This window comes from Squalius cephalus (genome assembly GCF_949319135.1).
Source record: "Squalius cephalus genome assembly, chromosome: 11".
NCBI lineage: Eukaryota > Metazoa > Chordata > Actinopteri > Cypriniformes > Leuciscidae > Squalius > Squalius cephalus.
The window spans coordinates 32247417-32264782 of record NC_137132.1 but is presented as its reverse complement, the minus strand read 5'-3'; the positions used below and the strand labels follow the sequence as shown (position 1 = coordinate 32264782).

The window sequence follows — 17366 nt, the reverse complement described above, 5'->3', positions numbered from 1 at the left end:
GCCATGGGCTGAACAATACAAGTTACCGGTAATATGCATCGAGCCTATGAACTAGTTGCCAGAAACACATCAACAAGAAAGAATGAAGGCTACCCTGTAAAACAACTGCAATCATGTGATACAAAGGACCCTATTCATCACTATCATCATCACCGCGATCCTCAACTACAAGTTGGCGAATTCCTCCTTCTCGTCGCTCTCCTCCACTTCTCCCTCTATGGCCTCCGCTAGCTCTGCCTACCTTGCTTGTGCTAACAGCTCCCGCCCAGATGCGCAGGGCTCTCTTGCGTGCTCCATAGAACTGGCTTAAACAGACGATCATCTCTAGATTCTCTCTAGATGAGGGAACGAGTGTTGCGTAAGCTAGCTTACGATACGGGAAAATCCCTTTTCTCGAGAATACTGAAGCCAAAAATTATCCTTAATTTTGTATTAATTTAAAACGCATTTGCTGCATAGAGCAGACCTAGGCGAGGCAGCTAGCGTGCCTATTGGTCGCTCTGTGGCAACTGCTGCAACCTATCGAGAGGCTACTCGTGACGTAAGCACCAATGAGGGTGCGGGCGCCCTCGAACGTCACGTCCCGCCAGAATGGGCATGGCTTATGTCTATATAAGCCCAGTCCCGATAGGATGCTCCTTGGTTTTTCATACTGAAGCGAAACCAGAACGTAGCACAAGCATGGCAGGGTTACGCAACACTCGTTCCCTCATCTAGAGAGAACCGAGGTTACGTTAGTAACCGAGACATTCTCTTACGAGAGTACTCTCGTGTTGCGTAAGCTAGCTTACGCTACGGGAACCCAATGTAAAACGCCATGCGTGCTGAGTGTTTGTCCACAACATCGTCCCAAGGGCGTGTGCCCGGGGTACACATGATAGTGGGTAATATCAAGGCCAGTGAAGAGTGGGCTCAATGAATAATGGACGGCAAGTTGCCTATGAGAAAGCAGGTGCTTGACACAATATAACAGTCAGGATAGACGTAAGTCAGCCTGAACTGAAGAGTGAAAAAGGGTCCTTAACATGGTATAACAGTCAGGGAGGACCTCAGTCAGCCTGAACTGTGAATAACAGGGGGTGCTTAGCACAGTATATCAGTCAGGGTAGACATAGTCAGCCTGTACTGAAATCGACAGTTGGACTGAGCGCAGTCCACTCTGTAAGCATAACACGCAGACCCGCCGGAAATAATTCAAGCAGGGCTGCTGAGCCTTCATTTAGACTGATAACAGTCTAGCCTGTAAAGCAGGGACTTCTAGGTTATAAAACCTTATGAATGTAGACGGAGAGGCCCGGCCTGCCGCCGTACAAATATCATGAAGTGATATCCCTCTGGACCAGGCCCATGAAGAGGCCATGCCTTTGGTGGAATGAGCTCTAAGACCCAACGGGCAGCGAAGGCCCTTGGACGTATAAGCCAGCGCGATAGCGTCGATTATCCACCTGGATAGGCTTTGTTTCGAGGTAGCTAGCCCTTTGGTGCGGCCACCGAAGGAAACAAAGAGCTGTTCTGACTGTCTAAAGGCAGCCGAGCGGTCCAGGTAAATTCTCAGCGCCCTGACCGGGCAGAGAAGATTCACATCATTCTCGCTATCAGATCTAGGGAGAGCTGACAGGGAAATAACTTGTGCTCTGAAAGGGGTGGAGAGCACTTTGGGGACATAGCCATGTCTCGGTTTGAGGATGACTTAGTCCCAAACTCGAGGCATGTGGTACTCATGGAGAGCGCGTGCAAGTCACCCACTCGTTTAACTGAGGCGAGAGCCGTCAGAAAAACGGTTTTAAGCGAAAGATACCGCAAATCCACTGACTGTAGTGGTTCGAAGGGATCACCTTTCATGGCCTCCAGGACCGTGGAAAGGTCCCACACAGGAACCAAGGGGGTCGAGGGGGGTTCAGCCTCCTCGCCCCTCTCAGGAAGCGGATGATCTGATCGTTCCTACCCAGTGACTGACCATGCATAGTTTTTCTAAACACAGCTATGGCCGAAACATACACTTTGAGCGTGGAGGGGGATCTGCCCTGCTCCAAAAGCTCTTGTAGGAAGGAGAGAATCTCCGTCACCCCACAGCATTGTGGATCCAAGTTTCGAGCTGAGCACCAGCCGGAGAACACTGACCACTTAGAAGCGTAGAGCCGTCTAGTAGAGGGAGCTCTAGCCTGTGTAATCGTGTTTAACACTCCTACTGGGAGGTCAACAGGTATCCGTTGATGGCCCATACATGCAGGGCCCAAAGCTCGGGGCGAGGATGCCAAATCGCGCCCTTGGCCTGAGAGAGGAGATCTTTCCTCAGTGGAATCGGCCACAGGGCTGTGTTCGATAGCTGCAACTCCGGGAACCACACTTGGTTCCTCCAGAGCGGGGCTACTAGGAGCACAGAGCATTCATTCTCCCTGATTCACTTGATTACCTGTGGTAACAGTGCGACTGGGGGAAAAGCATAAAGCGGGCGGCTGGGCCAGTTGTGGGCCAGCGCGTTCCTGTCTTTTGTAAAGAATATTGGACAGTGAGCGTTGTCTGACGATGCGAAGAGGTCGACTTCCGCTCTGCCGAAGCTGTCCCATAGCAGCTGGACTGCCTGAGGGTGAAGGGACCACTCCCCCGGGGGAACGTTGTCCCTGGACAGCATGTCTGGACCCACGTTCAGACAGCCTGGCACGTGCACTGCTCTCAGCGAGCGCAGATTGTGTTGAGACCACACAAGGAGGCGTTCTGCCAACGAGTGTAGGTTCCATGATCTGAGACCGCCCCAGCGGTTTATGTAGGAGACCACTGACATATTGTCCGTGCGGACTAAGACGTGATGGCCCTTTAACAGGGGAAGGAAAAATTCCAAAGCGTTCTCGATTGCTTTCATCTCCAGACAGTTTATGTGTAGGCGTTATTCTTGGCCTGACCACAGGTCAAACGTCGGCCTGCCCTCGTATAGGGTGCCCCAACCTGAGTTGGAGGCATCTGTCGAGACTACTTTCAGCTTCGAGATCGCTTCCAGATCCACACCTGACTGATACCAGTCGGTCGCCTTCCAGGGCCTGAGAACACAGTTCTGGGTTACCTTGAGGCGTGCGTGACCAGTAGCCCACGCATGACGCGGAACGCACGTCTTCAGCCAGTACTGACGTGGGCGCATGTGAAGCAAGCCCAGCACCGCTGAGGCTGAGGCCATAAGACCCAGCATCCTCTGAAATCTTTTGAGAGGAGTGACGCTGCCGGCTTTGAAAGATGCTGCCAGGCGTTGTATACTCAGCGCGCGCTGTGACGTAAGCCGCGCTGTCATCGACACTGAGTCTAGTTCTGTTCCCAGGAAAAAGACTTTCTGGCTGGGAGACAGCGAACTCTTGGTCCAATTGACTTTGAGACCCAGGTTCTCTAGATGACTGAGGAGTAAAGCCCTGTGCGTTATCAGTTCTGCCTTTGACTGCGCTAGAATTAGCCAGTCGTCGAAATAGTTTAGCACTTGCATACCCCGTTGTCTCAGGGGAGCGAGCGCCGCGTCCATGCACTTCGTAAATGTACAGGGTGCTAAAAACAGACCGAACGGCAGGACGGTGTACTGATAAGCCTGGCCGTCGAAGGCGAATCTCAAGAAAGGCCTGTGACGGGGTGTTATTTGAATCTGGACGTAAGCATCCTTCAGATCCACTGAAATAAACCAGTCCCTCGGGCAAATTTGCGCGAGGATTTTTCTGGTTGTGAGCATTTTGAACGATCTTTTCATAAGGACTTTGTTCAAACACCTGAGATCCAGGATGGGTCTGAGACCGCCATCCTTTTTGGGCACTAGAAAGTACCGGCTGTAGAAGCCCGACTCGCTCTGAGTCAGAGGGACGGTTTCTACAGCTCCCTTCTTCAGCAGTTTCGCTATTTCCTTGCGAAGTACATGTGCTACTTCGTCTTTCACTGTAGTTTCGGCCTTGGCTCGAAAGCGCGGAGGTCTGCGAGCAAACTGCAGCAAATAGCCTCGCCTTACAATGTTCAACACCCATTCTGACAGGCCAGGGATATTTTCCCATGCTTCTGCACATAGGGCTAGTGGTAGAATGATATCTGGGCTCTGATCGCTGTGTGCCAGGGATCCAGAAGCATGATTGGGTTGATGCATAAACAACGTGCTTACAGCGCTCACATAGGGCGGCGTGCTGCTGACGGCGGCCAGCTGATTCGCACATGACGCTCTCACTACGGGGAGTGGAGAGTGTTCTCTTAAATGGAGCCCTATACGTGTATGTAACACAGGGCGTGCAGTGTTTCTTAGTAAGCACGAGCGCTGAACGCCGGGTGCGCTTCTTACACTTAAAGCACAGTGGGAGGGGTAGAGTCCACGTCAAATGATGCCAGTCGAGCCCGCAGGGTCGACATGGTCATCATATCGCACTCCAGGCAGCCGCCATGGAGATCCAGCGATGTGAGTACTTCGCTGAAGAGATGAAAAATCAAGGAGCATCCTATCGGGACTGGGCTTATATAGACATAAGCCACGCCCATTCTGGTGGGACGTGACGTTTGAGGGCGCCCACGCCCTCATTGGTGCTTACGTCATGAGTAGCCTCTCGATAGGTTGCAGCAGTTGCCACAGAGCGACCAATAGGCGTGCTAGCTGAATCGTCTAGGTCTGATCTATGCAGCAAATGCATTTTAAATTAATACAAAATTAAGGATAATTTTTGGCTTCAGTATTCTTGAGAAAAGGGATTTTCCCATAGCGTAAGCTAGCTTACGCAACACGAGAGTACTCTTGTAAGAGAACTGACGGGTTTTAGAAGATTAAATACAACCTGAAACTAAAAAACAGACCGGGCCTCTATTTGAGACCGGCCTTTATATTTATCCAAACCTGTAGCCACACCAGGCGTGTAAAAGAGACAGGCGTCTATTTGGGACTCGGCTATTATTTGAAGTTTTACGGTAAGTGCAATCATGATAATGATTAACCAGCCGGAATCTGACACAGCTGAATCAATGGGGAAATTTTCCCAGTTCTCCACCAGGGGGAGTAATGGATGGAAATCCCCAATCTGCTTTTAGAATGTATGCACATCAGCTTTTCCATCCAGCTTTTTTGTGTGCGATATCTCCAAATGAGCATAAAAATAGGTGAATGTCGATTAGTTTTCATTATTATCTATTTAACTCTGTGTCAGTTTCATGGTTTTGTTTAGTGTGAATTCAGTTCTGTTCTGTCTCCCAGTCATTTTTTGATTATTTCATTCATTTATTTTTACCCATTAATTAGTCATTCTGTTCAGCTGGTCTTGATTAGTTCCCTTTGTTTGCTCCTTGTATTTAAACCTTGTGTTCCATTCTGTTCCATGTCTGGAATTGTTTATGTTAAAGTGTATTTGCCCTGTTTGTTTTTCTCCTGGTTTTTTAAAAAGATTTCTGAATTAATTCTGAGTTGTGTGCATTATACTAATATACTTTTTGTGCACAACCATTATCAAGACTTGTCGGTCTGCTTGTTTGTTTTCATGTTCATTAACTTTTAGATTGTATTTTCTTGGTTATCAGGAGTGTGTTTCACTTTACTTTTAGACATACACTCACACACCTCCCTAAGCACTTCCCCTCGGGGGAATCCCTGGGTGCTCCTAGATCCTCCAGCCCGAAACCGATCGAATGCAGCCTTCTTGAAGGGCTTCTCAATTTTCTAATTGCACCGCGAGTGATGAAACACAGGTGTATCTTTCCCTTGCACCCTGAGGGGGTGGAGCTAAGACGCGTGGAAAGTAAGCGAGGAAAGGAAACGAGGATGCACAAATAAGAAATGAGAAGCACCCCCTGCCTCCATTGTGAAGTGAGTTCCACTTTGTCAAGGGGGTGAGGGAAGTTTATGTGGATAGGCCCTCATCCCCTCAATTTGACCGAAGGAGTTATTCTGCTCCAGATTTCACCCCACAATTCAACTTAATTGTGACATCACAGCAGATCGCACTTAACTGTACAGTATTATTAATTATTTTGAAAATGATTCACATGATAGTGTATCATATAATATATCAATATGACTACATACAGTATATGAAGCACATAAAAAGTATTTAACATTCACAACTTGCACAGCTTGCCTTTGGTATACAAATTTATCATTATTGCTTCACTTTATTGCATGACTTTGCATACCATAAATCACTGGGTTTAATAATCGAAAAATAATAAGAAAATACAAAGAGAGTATTACATGAAGCATGTTGGGCACTTATCATATCAAACCGGCTTTGTAGAAGTTCAAAGGAACTCCCAATGAATAAGTTAAATAATGCCATTAGATGTGGGACACAAGTTCTAAAGAGTTTGACTCATCCTCTCTTTGACAATTCCAAACAGATTAGAGTCCCCTTGATATCAAAATTGATTTTTTTGGCTTTTAGTATGAATATATTAGCCTTACTGGTATCTACATCCGTGAAAAAGTGTTTTAAGTTATACATCTTACAACAGCTTGCCTTTGGTAAAACTTAAGACAAAGCATTCTCATTATAGCTTCCTTTATTGCTTGAGTTCCCATCCCATACATAATTGGGTTCATTAATGGGGAAAGAATAAGGAAATACAAAGAAAGTATTACACGAATTGTGTAGGGTACATGTCTCATATCAAACCGGCTTTGCAAAAGTTCAAAAGAAGTCCCAATGATAAAGTTAAATAATGCCATTAGATGTGGGACACAAGTGCTAAAGAGTTTGACTCGTCCTCTTTTTGACAGTGTCAAACAGATTAATATGATTCTTAAATAAGTGTAGATAATTATAAAAAATGGGAGTGCAACCACAAATAAAATTAATATTGCACTATGTATGTTGTAATATGAAATATCAGAGCAAGCTAGTTTCACTATTGAATAATTATCACAATAGACTTTTTCAATGATAACTCCACAAATGTTAATGTTTGCTGTAAATGAGAGAGAGATGGTCACTCTGAAAAAGGGGAAAAGCCAAGTGAATAAAATACCCAAAATCACCTTTGTGGGGGTGACTATTTTGTCATAATGTAAAGGATAACATATAGAAATATATCGATCATAAGCCATAAGTGTTAGGTTTGTTATATCACAGCTAACATAGGTATATATAAAGTAGATTTGCACAAGACAAGAAAGCCATGTTATTTGATAATCCTCCATCAAGAAACTACTTATGATAAAAGGTGCAACTGCTGTGCCACCATATACATTTATACATGCCAAATTGCAGATAAAGACATACATTGGCTTATGTAGTTTTCTATCAAGACATACTACACAGATGATCAGTCCATTAGCAATGATGATGAGTGGAAAAAGTAAACCCAGCACAACAACAAAAACAAATTTCAAGTCATGTATTTTGTTATATGCATCCAGTGTGAAGGAAATATTTTGCATTGTGCTTTGCAGCATGGCCCTGTAATTACATGAACAACAGAAGAAAAACAAGGTTAAAGAAATGCTACTAGAACAGAGAAAACCCATTATTCACAATATTTTTAGAATATAATTTCATCACAATAGACTGAAACATGAATCACAAAAAGCAGAATAAATTCTGTATACAGCAAATACACAGTATAATATACAGTATATACATTATATATCTTACAGTTTCTCATGTGTCAATCAAGCATCAGTTTGAAGACAGTCTTTCTTTATCTGTTGAAAAATGAATGTGGAATTTGAAGGATGGGGTTGTATTTATGACAGGGGCCATTGAACACATGGTTTATGCAAATTAGCACATTGCTGATTCTGCAGACAATGTAACCTAAAGCGCAAATAGAAACAAATGAATTTAGAGGTCTTAAGAATTGTGTGGAAAGGGAGTATGCCACACTATGAAAAGGCTCTAAAAGCTTTAAGGGCCAAGCATCTCCGCAAACTCATAGAAAATAACTAAAACACCCCAAGGTTTTTATTCAGTACAGTGGCTAGATTAACAAATAAGCAGTTGTCACCTGAACTAGATAATCCATCACAGTTTAGTAGTGACTTTATGAATTTCTTCACTGAGGAAATCGAAAGCATCAGAAATATAATTGTAAGTGTACAACCTTTAACAATGTTTTAAGACTCAGCTGTTTTATTGTCCCTCAATAAGTATTGCAGTGCTTTACAGCTATAGGACAGGAAGTGCTAGAAAAAAAGCTATATATTATACACACACACACATACATACATACATACTGTAGCAAAACCCCAGCCAGACAATGGTGAAGCGTACTGATATTTCAAAAAGCCTTTATTTTCTTACACCTTTTTCTTCTTGAAACACTGTAAGAGCTACAGGACAGATAAATAACATAAAATTAGCTCTTACGAACCCAAACATTAGCCGAAGGCTACATTAAACAATATATTGTATATATATAACAATATATAACAACATTACAAATAGCCATTTATAAAAACCTTTTTATGACGTTACCTCAGTCAGTATTAACAATGCTGAAAAGCTTATGTTAACATAACTTCACATGACATAAGTAATACACATTTAAACACTTCTTCAAGTTGAATAAATTAACCTACATATTAATGCACATAAACATTAAACAAACCAAACACAATACCTTGTTCCTGTTCCAGCTAGGTGATTAATTATCCCCTCCTTTTCTTTAGAACTTTACGATTTCAGAGTATATACTGTCTATGTTTCTGAGCGACATGAGATTTTTCTCCTTTTTTCCGTGTGTGCGTCTCACTAACAAGTCCCACCTTTCTAGATGCGAAATTAACGTTCCACTATAGAGGCAGAAATAAAGGACTTGTTACATTAACAGAGGAGACTAATAAAATAAAGTTCAAAAGTAATTATTACTTATTTACTCTTTCCTTAGAGTTAGTTACACTCCCACCAATCATGAGTGAATAATGGAACGGTACACAGACTGCATTAGGCACAAATGATTTTAACTGAAAATTGCCTTCCCTGAGCCCATATAAGAACAAAGACAACTTAAGCCAAAGTTGGAAACTTAACTATAACTATGTAATAGTATGCGCTATGGAGGGAAGGAGCAGATTTAGTTTAGATTTAGCAGAACAAGCTTCTGGACTGGGCGCTCAACTTCGGACACCTTGTGAAGACGCTCCCCTTTCTTGCCAAGCTTACTGTCACCAAGCTGGATTTTAACTCTCCGTACAAGTCCATCTTTATCAGTAGTGGTTTCTGAAACTCTACCCAATCTCCACTCGTTCCTGTGCACATCCTCTCCTTTCATGATTACAATATCTCCTACTTGTAAATTTATTCTTGGAGCATGCCAGCGCTGTCTGAGAGCAATGTTGGCAAGGTATTCCTTTCGCCATCGACTCCAAAACTGTTCTGCGAGGTATTGAACATGTCTCCACCTTTTCTTGCCATACACATCTTCTCTGACGAATTCACCAGGGGGAGGCAAGGCCTGGACAGATTTCATCGTCAGAAGATGATTAGGGGTGAGTTGTTCGAGACTATGGGGGTCACTGAGATTGTCAACAGTCAGAGGACGACTGTTGACTATAGCCATAGCCTCATAGAAAAAGGCCCGTAGCGAAGCATCATTTAATCTACCAGAGGAAAGGGCAAGAGTGGACCTTAGAACGCTTCTCACTATCCTTATTTATCTTTCCCACACCCCTCCTGCATGGCTAGAATGGAGTGCGTTCATGCTGAAATCACACTGCTTTTCTGCAAGAAATACAGCCAGACGGTCTGCATCGACTTCCTTTAGAGCTTCTCTGAACTCATTTTTGGCTCCTACGAAGTTGCTTCCTTGATCAGACTTGATCTGACGAACAGCACCACGTATGGCGATGAAACATCGAAGGCCATTTATGAAGGCATCTGTCGACATGTCTTCAAGAATCTCAATATGAACAGCACGGGAACTAAGGCAAGTAAAAAGAAGACCGTACCTCTTGTTCTCTTTTCTTCCTTGCTTTGTAAGGAATGGCCCGAAGCAGTCCAGGTAATTCTCATTTGTTGGGACATATCGCCACTGTTGTGGGGCTGAGCTGAGCTGAATCTTCTGAACCCGGTTAGCTACAAACGTGTGGAATCATCGTGCTTCATTTCTTATATAACCTAAGACTACTTTAGAGTCAGTCCAGAAGAACGTCATGGGATGTATCAACTCCTCGGCGTTGATACATCCCAATTCCTCCTTAAGCATGTTGCTTATCTTCACGGAAACAACTGCTGCTGTCAATTCTAATCTTGGGATGGTTGTGACCTTGGTTGGAGAGACACGTGATTTTCCTACAACTAAGGCACAATGAATATCTCCCTCTTCGTTTTGGAGTCGCAGGTATGAACACTGGCCGTAGCCCTTCATACTGGCATCAGAGAAGTGATGCAGCTCTGTCTTTGAGACCCTTCCAAATCCAGCAGGTGAATAGTACGGGATATGGTGAAATTATCTAAGTGGGCTAGATCACTTCTCCATTGTTCCCATTTTGGGCGAAGCTCGTCAGTGAGGGGATCGTCCCAGCCAGTGCCCCGTCTGCACATCTCCTGAAGAATGATCTTCGCTTTGAGGACGACTGGCGCCACAAACCCAAGAGGATCGTACAGAGAGGCCACTGTAGATAAAATGCCGCATCGAGTTACAGGCTGTTCCTTGAGACTGACGTTAAGCCTGAAGCGGTCAGACTCCACATCCCATTGAATCCCGAGAGCTCTCTCAAGTGGCAAATCATCAAATGCGAGATCCATATCCTTCACGTTGGTTGCTCGTTCGGAGGGTGGTATACTCTCTAATACCTTTCTGTCATTAGACACAAACTTATGTAGACGGAGACCACCCATGGCGCAGAGTTCACGATCTTCCCTGGCAAGCTGAATAGCATCTTCAGTGTTTTCAACACTTGCGAGCCCATCATCTACATAAAAGTCCCTCATAACAAATCTCGAGCCTTGAGTGTATATGTCACGATTCTCCTTAGCTAGATGTTTCATCCCATAGTTTGCACATCCCGGAGAGGAAGCTGCACCGAACAGATGCACTTTCATGCGAAACTCACAGGGCTGTGAGTTCAAGTCTCCTTGCTTCCACCAAAGAAAGCGCAGGAAGTTGCGATCAGCTTCGTGCACATGAAACTGATGAAACATCTTCTGAATGTCGCACATCAATGCAACGGGGTGCTGTCGGAAGCGGATGAGAACTCCACTCAAGTTGTTCAACATGTCAGGCCCAGAGAGGAGGTGATCATTCAAGCTTGTTCCTTTATATCTGGCTGAGCAATCGAACACTACACAAAGTTTATCCGGCTTCTTCGCATGATGCACACCATGATGGGGAATGTACCATCTCTCCCCTTCACTCCCACCGTCCTTGACCTGCTCAGCATCTCCCTTTCCAATGACCTCCTCCATGAACTCAACATAATGCTTCTTATACCTTTCATCCCATTGCAATTTCCTTTTAAGGTGAAGGAGGCGTGTCATAGCTGAGCCTTTGTTGTCAGGTAAGCTGGGTCTGGTTTTGAAGGGCAGAGGCATTTCATAATGGCCATGTATATTTTTCCTTATTCCCTCATCCAGTATGTTGAGGAATGTGATGTCGTCTTGTGACACACTTTTGCTGTCGTCACTGCCATCTTTGAAGTCAGACTCTAAAATGCGAATGACGTCGGTAGGAGTTATCGGAGGTAGCTCCTTAACTGTAATTCTGTGACACAGATGATGTGTGCTCAACGCATCATGGGTTTGTAGTGAGCGCCCCACAATACTCCATCCTAAATCCGTCCTTACAGTGTAGGGTTCCTCGTCTTCTCCTAAAAGGACTTGCCTTGGTGCCATAGCTCTTGAGCAGTTGTAGCCGATCAAAAGACCTACTACACAGTCCTTCAGTGGTTGGATTTCATCCACTATTTCTGCAAGATGACTCCATTGTTTAGCCGTCTCACAAGTGGGAATGTGAGAGCGGTTAACAGGTATACAGTCCTTTGTATAGGCGACCGGAAGATCAACTTGAACTGCGGAACTATATCCTCTAACACAAAGTCCAGAAACACCTTCGCTTGTGAGCACTGTATCCTTACCACTCATAGTCGTCAACTTCAGTTTCACTGGATACTTGTCAGCATTAAGACAATCACTCACTTCTTGATCAATAAACGTAGTTTCGCTTTGAGTGTCGAGTAGTGCATAGACAAGTTTCTCAGTCGTTGGATCATTTTTAGATGAAACCCAGACTGGTATCACCATTGATGTGTTGGATGAGCCTTCACCTGCTACACTGAGTGATGTTGCAGCAGCGCCTCGATTTGTCTCTGGTTCTGTTGTAGACCTTTCTCTTTTATAGTTGTCATCATGCAGGGCTGTAGGATGCTTTCCCTTACAGTGGTCACAAAAATGACGATGATGGCAGTCTCTCACGCTGTGGCCGGGTTTCAGGCATTCATAGCAGAGTTTCTTCTCCTTTATGTAGTTGCGTCGCTCAACCAACACCATCTCAGTGAACTTGGAGCATGCATGAAGCTGGTGTCTATTATCTTGACAAAGGATACATGAAGTCTTAACCTTCCTCTGTTCTGACTTGTGGTTTTCATTGTCAGTGACTGTTTGAGTGGTAAGAACACTAGCCTTGTTTTTCTTCATGTCTCTGAGATTTCTCTTCTCAGTGATAGAATCTGATGAACGAAGGGCATTAAAGGACGTAATGGGATTGCAAGCAATCTCAGCTTCATTTGACGTGAATCTAGCAAACTCCTTGAAACTTGGGAATTCTTGATTTTCATTTAGGCTTTGCGTGACTTGTCGGTTCCAGCTTAAAGCTGCCCAGTCTGGTAATTTGTGAACGAGCTTCCGATTCTCTGTAATAACTGTCAGTGTAAATACCACAATAAACAAAGTTATCAAAGTTCTTAAATCCAAAATGCAAGAAATGAAAATGTGAAATCCTAAAAAAAAAACACAGTTAACTAAGTGGATAAATGCAAAGTCCAAAAAATAAATAAAAAATAAAAAATGTCTATGTGTCCTTAATTAGAAAGAGTCCATGTGGATGCACGCAGCCATGAGTGCAAACGTAACCACAGTTTTTTTTGTTTTTTGTTTTTTGCTCTCGTTGCTGAGCCAGTAAATATTAAATGTTCAGTCCGAGAAGCCGTTCATCCGTTGTTCGCCTTATTGCTGTAGGCTACTATAGACTGTATAATAGTGGGTTAATACTCACAGTCCTGCATCAATGTCCGCGAATGAGGCTGTACTTGACCATTGCACCGAATCCGTGAGACCGCTGTCCAACTTAGGTCAGGCGCGAAGCGTGAAGATGCAGCTTGATGAGTCCATGCTGACACGATGTAGCAGAAGCTGTACCCTCCGTGGCCCGTCGTAGACAACACGTCGTCAGTATCGATGCGGGTCAAGCTCTTACTGTAGCAAAACCCCAGCCAGACAATGGTGAAGCGTACTGATATTTCAAAAAGCCTTTATTTTCTTATACCTTTTTCTTCTTGAAACACTGTAAGAGCTACAGGACAGATAAATAACATAAAATTAGCTCTTACGAACCCAAACATTAGCCGAAGGCTACATTAAACAATAAATTGTATATATATAACAATGTATAACAACATTACAAATAGCCATTTATAAAAACCTTATGACGTTACCTCAGTCAGTATTAACAATGCTGAAAAGCTAATGTTAACATAACTTCACATGACATAAGTAATACACATTTAAACACTTCTTCAAGTCGAATAAATTAACCTACATATTAATGCACATAAACATTAAACAAACCAAACACAATACCTTGTTCCCGTTCCAGCTAGGTGCTTAATTATCCCCTCCTTTTCTTTAGAACTTTACGATTTCAGAGTATATACTGTCTATGTTTCTGAGCGACATGAGATTTTTCTCCTTTTTTCCGTGTGTGCGTCTCACTAACAAGTCCCACCTTTCTAGATGCGAAATTAACGTTCCACTATAGAGGCGGAAATAAAGGACTTGTTACATTAACAGAGGAGACTAATAAAATAAAGTTCAAAAGTAATTATTACTTATTTACTCTTTCCTTAGAGTTAGTTATACATACATACTCACACACACACATACCTCAGAAGAATTAGAACATGATTTGAAAATGAGAAAGATTTTTAAGGTAAGAAAGTAAGAAAATTTTCCACTCATAATAGTAAGCATGCTATTGTTGCATAAACTCTACATTGTAGCTACTTGTTAAAGGAGAACTCCAGTCAATTTTAACATTGAGCTCATTTTTTTGTAAATCTAGAGTGCTGTCAGTACAGAGAACAATGACAAAAATTGTGTTATCCTCTTTTTAAAATTTGCACCCTGTTGACTTAAATGGGGCAAGTTTTAAACCTGCTTTTAGCCTCTTAACATCCTTGATGCGTCATTACAAGTGCCCAGCCATGTTGAGTGATTCCTTCAGAGTGAACACGGGTGAATCTAACTGCAGTAGATGTGAAAGATATTAATAAAAGTGATGTTAATTCAGCCAGCGCACATACATGTATTTACATCCTGTTTTCGGTCGAAGTCCACAGTAGTCGATTGTCGAGTTCACGCGCGTGATCATAGGTACTAAACCTATGCGCGTGTACTCGACAATCGACTACTGTGGAAGCCCACATAGCAACATTGTTTCGGCCCAATGACAAACAGACTGTCACAGCGGCCAAAAAAAAGACAAAACATAAAAGAAGAGTTAAGAGCCCAACTAATGGAAACACTAATCACTGTTATGGTGACTTCAAATGAAACACATTAGAGTTAATCCTCTGTTAATTCTCAATAAAACTTCTGTAGACGTCTGACAGAAATAAAGTCAGTCTGTTTAGTAATAAGTGAAGCTGGTAATGCTGTTTGTGGAGTTGTTTAATCCTCCTCTGCTGAGATCTTCACAGACTTAATGTCTTCTTTTCTCTTCAGTTGACTTCAAGGCTGTGTCTGAAGTCAGTTGTAGTTCTTGTGTTTCTGCTCGTCTCTTTTTCTGTTCTCTTCTTTCCTTCAGTGATTCTGCTTGTTAACAGGCTTATTAAGGATGAGATGACTCTATATTTAATATACACAGACTTTGTGGCTCAGATAAGGTCCAGTTCTGGTTTATTTCTTTGCTCTTGGCTGACATGTGGCATTGCTATGGCCTGCTTGTGGCCCAGATCTGGCAAACAGGAGCGGTCCAGTCAAGTGCGGTCTTTGGTGTTTTATGCCCCCAACGTCGCCTTCCAGGCAGCGAGGGGATGGGTAGGTTTAAGGTTGAGGGTAGGGTTAGCTGCCTCTAAGGAGCCATTGGGGGCATAAAACACCATCGAGCGTCAAGTGCCATCATTCCACACTGCATGTGGGCCAGATCCACATTCCACAAGTGCCAGATGTGGGCCGGATCTGGGCCGAAACAATGTTGCTATGTGGGTTCTTCCCAACCCCCTTAAGCTAAACACTGTTGAGTACAGGTGAGAAGGCTGTTGAAGTGTTTAATTTGTATCATAATGCTGTTTAAAGAGTAGACAAAGTACTACCCTTATTAAAAGTACTACAAAGTACAACAATAACGGTTTTGTTAATTTGTTAAACCCTCTGTCAATCCCACTGTTCATGCTGACAAAAAAAAAAAAAAAAAAAAAAAAAACAGGATTTTTTTTTTTTGGAGAGTAAACATTGTTAATTTACTTATACTAGAAACACTGTAACAATTCAAAGCGGGTTGAAAATCAGCGAACTTACAATTTAAGTCTTGTGTTTTATGCCAGATTTTTATACAGCCATTACCTATTGCCACCATTTTTGTTTTTTTACTCAACAAATAGCTAAACTAATGAGGTAAATTCCCATGTGTTCTGTTGGTATATGTGCCCCAGATGCTGTTATATTAACCACTTACAGCAAATTCAGCAGTTGCCTCAGATCAAAGGCAACAACTAGTTCTCCTCACTTTTTCCTTCACTATTATGAGCATCTCTCTTGACTTTTACTTTAAAACAAAATTTATAGACTCGACTGAACAGATTTCATCAAAAACTATTGGATGTTTTTTTCTTCAAATAACGGACATCAACTGAATCTATACATTTATTTATGTGGCCAATTTCATTGTTTTGACCAGCAAATGGAAAATGGAACCATGCCTTCATATTTTTACTTTACTTTGTTCAAGGAGTTTGTTCATATTAAATATTTCATCCTAATTTTGACACTTACAGTTTATTTAGCAATTATATTATTTAATGCCATAATTTTGTTTGTTGTGTTTAAAGAGAGATCCCTTCATGAGCCAATGTACATCCTGATATTTTGCTTGTCTGTCAATGATCTCTATGGGTCAGCTGTTTTTTTCCCTAGGATAATGGTTGATCTTCTTTCAAATACAAATATAATTTCTAGGCCAGCGTGTTTTGTTCAGATTTTTACAATTTATTCTTTTGCAATATCTGAATATACAATATTAACTCTGATGGCATATGACAGATATGTTGCCATATGCAACCCTTTAAAATATCATCAAATTATGACCTCAAAAGTAACAGTATCATACATGGCAATAGCATCACTTTATGCAGCATTTTCTATGGGTCTTGTTATTTTCTTCTCAGCCAGGTTGCCTTTGTGTGGGACTGACATAGCTCGACTGTACTGTTCCAACTGGTCTGTGGTTCGGCTCTCTTGTGGGACTTCCACTTTGAGTAACAACATACTTGGATTTTTTGTCTCAACAACAACAGTTTTTCTCCCTGCCTTCTTCATTTTATATACTTATGTCCGAATTTTGATCATTTGTCAAAAAAGCTCCAAAGAATTTAGGGGCAAAGCATTACAAACATGTCTTCCTCACATTTTAAGCTTTCTGAACTACTCTATAGCATCATTTTGTGACATTGCTCTAAGTCGGTATGATTCAGACAAATACAAGATTGTGGGTATATTTTTTTCAGTGGAATTTCTGATTATTCCTCCTGTTCTCAATCCTCTTATTTATGGTTTAAATTTGCCAGAAATTCGCAAAAACATTTTGTGCTTGTTACAACGGTCAAAAATTGCCAATATTCCATAAGTAATCAAAGGAGAATATGACATTTTAAAAAGCTACTTGGTTTTGCAGTGTTTTTTTTTTTTATTATAAAACTTAATTTTCTGAAATGATTTGTTTAGAGCTGTAAGATGAGGCACTTTGTTTTGTCACGTAACAGATACTTCTGATGTCATCATAAAACAAGATCTCCTTGATGTTCTGTACCAATCTTCACTCTAATATTCAACAAAATAGTTATGGCACATTTCCTTTTTGTTACTTGTTACTCAACACTGTGAAATTTAAAATATTTAAGCATTAACACGCTTTGTCTGAACTGTGTTTGAATCTTGATTTTTTTTTCTTTTCTTGCTTTAAGTAATTTATATTTCAGTTCAATTCACATTTATTTGTATAGCGCTTTT

At 42.2% G+C, this 17366-nt stretch overlaps 1 protein-coding gene across 1 annotated transcript; it reads left to right on the top strand.

The window, feature by feature from the left end:
• Positions 1-16041: 16041 nt before the first annotated feature.
• Positions 16042-16983, top strand: LOC307167244 (olfactory receptor 52K1-like; the record flags this gene model as incomplete). The annotated part of the gene is made up of 1 exon (XM_079886231.1): positions 16042-16983. One exon carries the CDS (start codon positions 16042-16044, stop codon positions 16981-16983), a length of 942 nt encoding a protein of 313 aa, XP_079742357.1.
• Between the last annotated feature and the right edge of the window lie 383 nt (positions 16984-17366).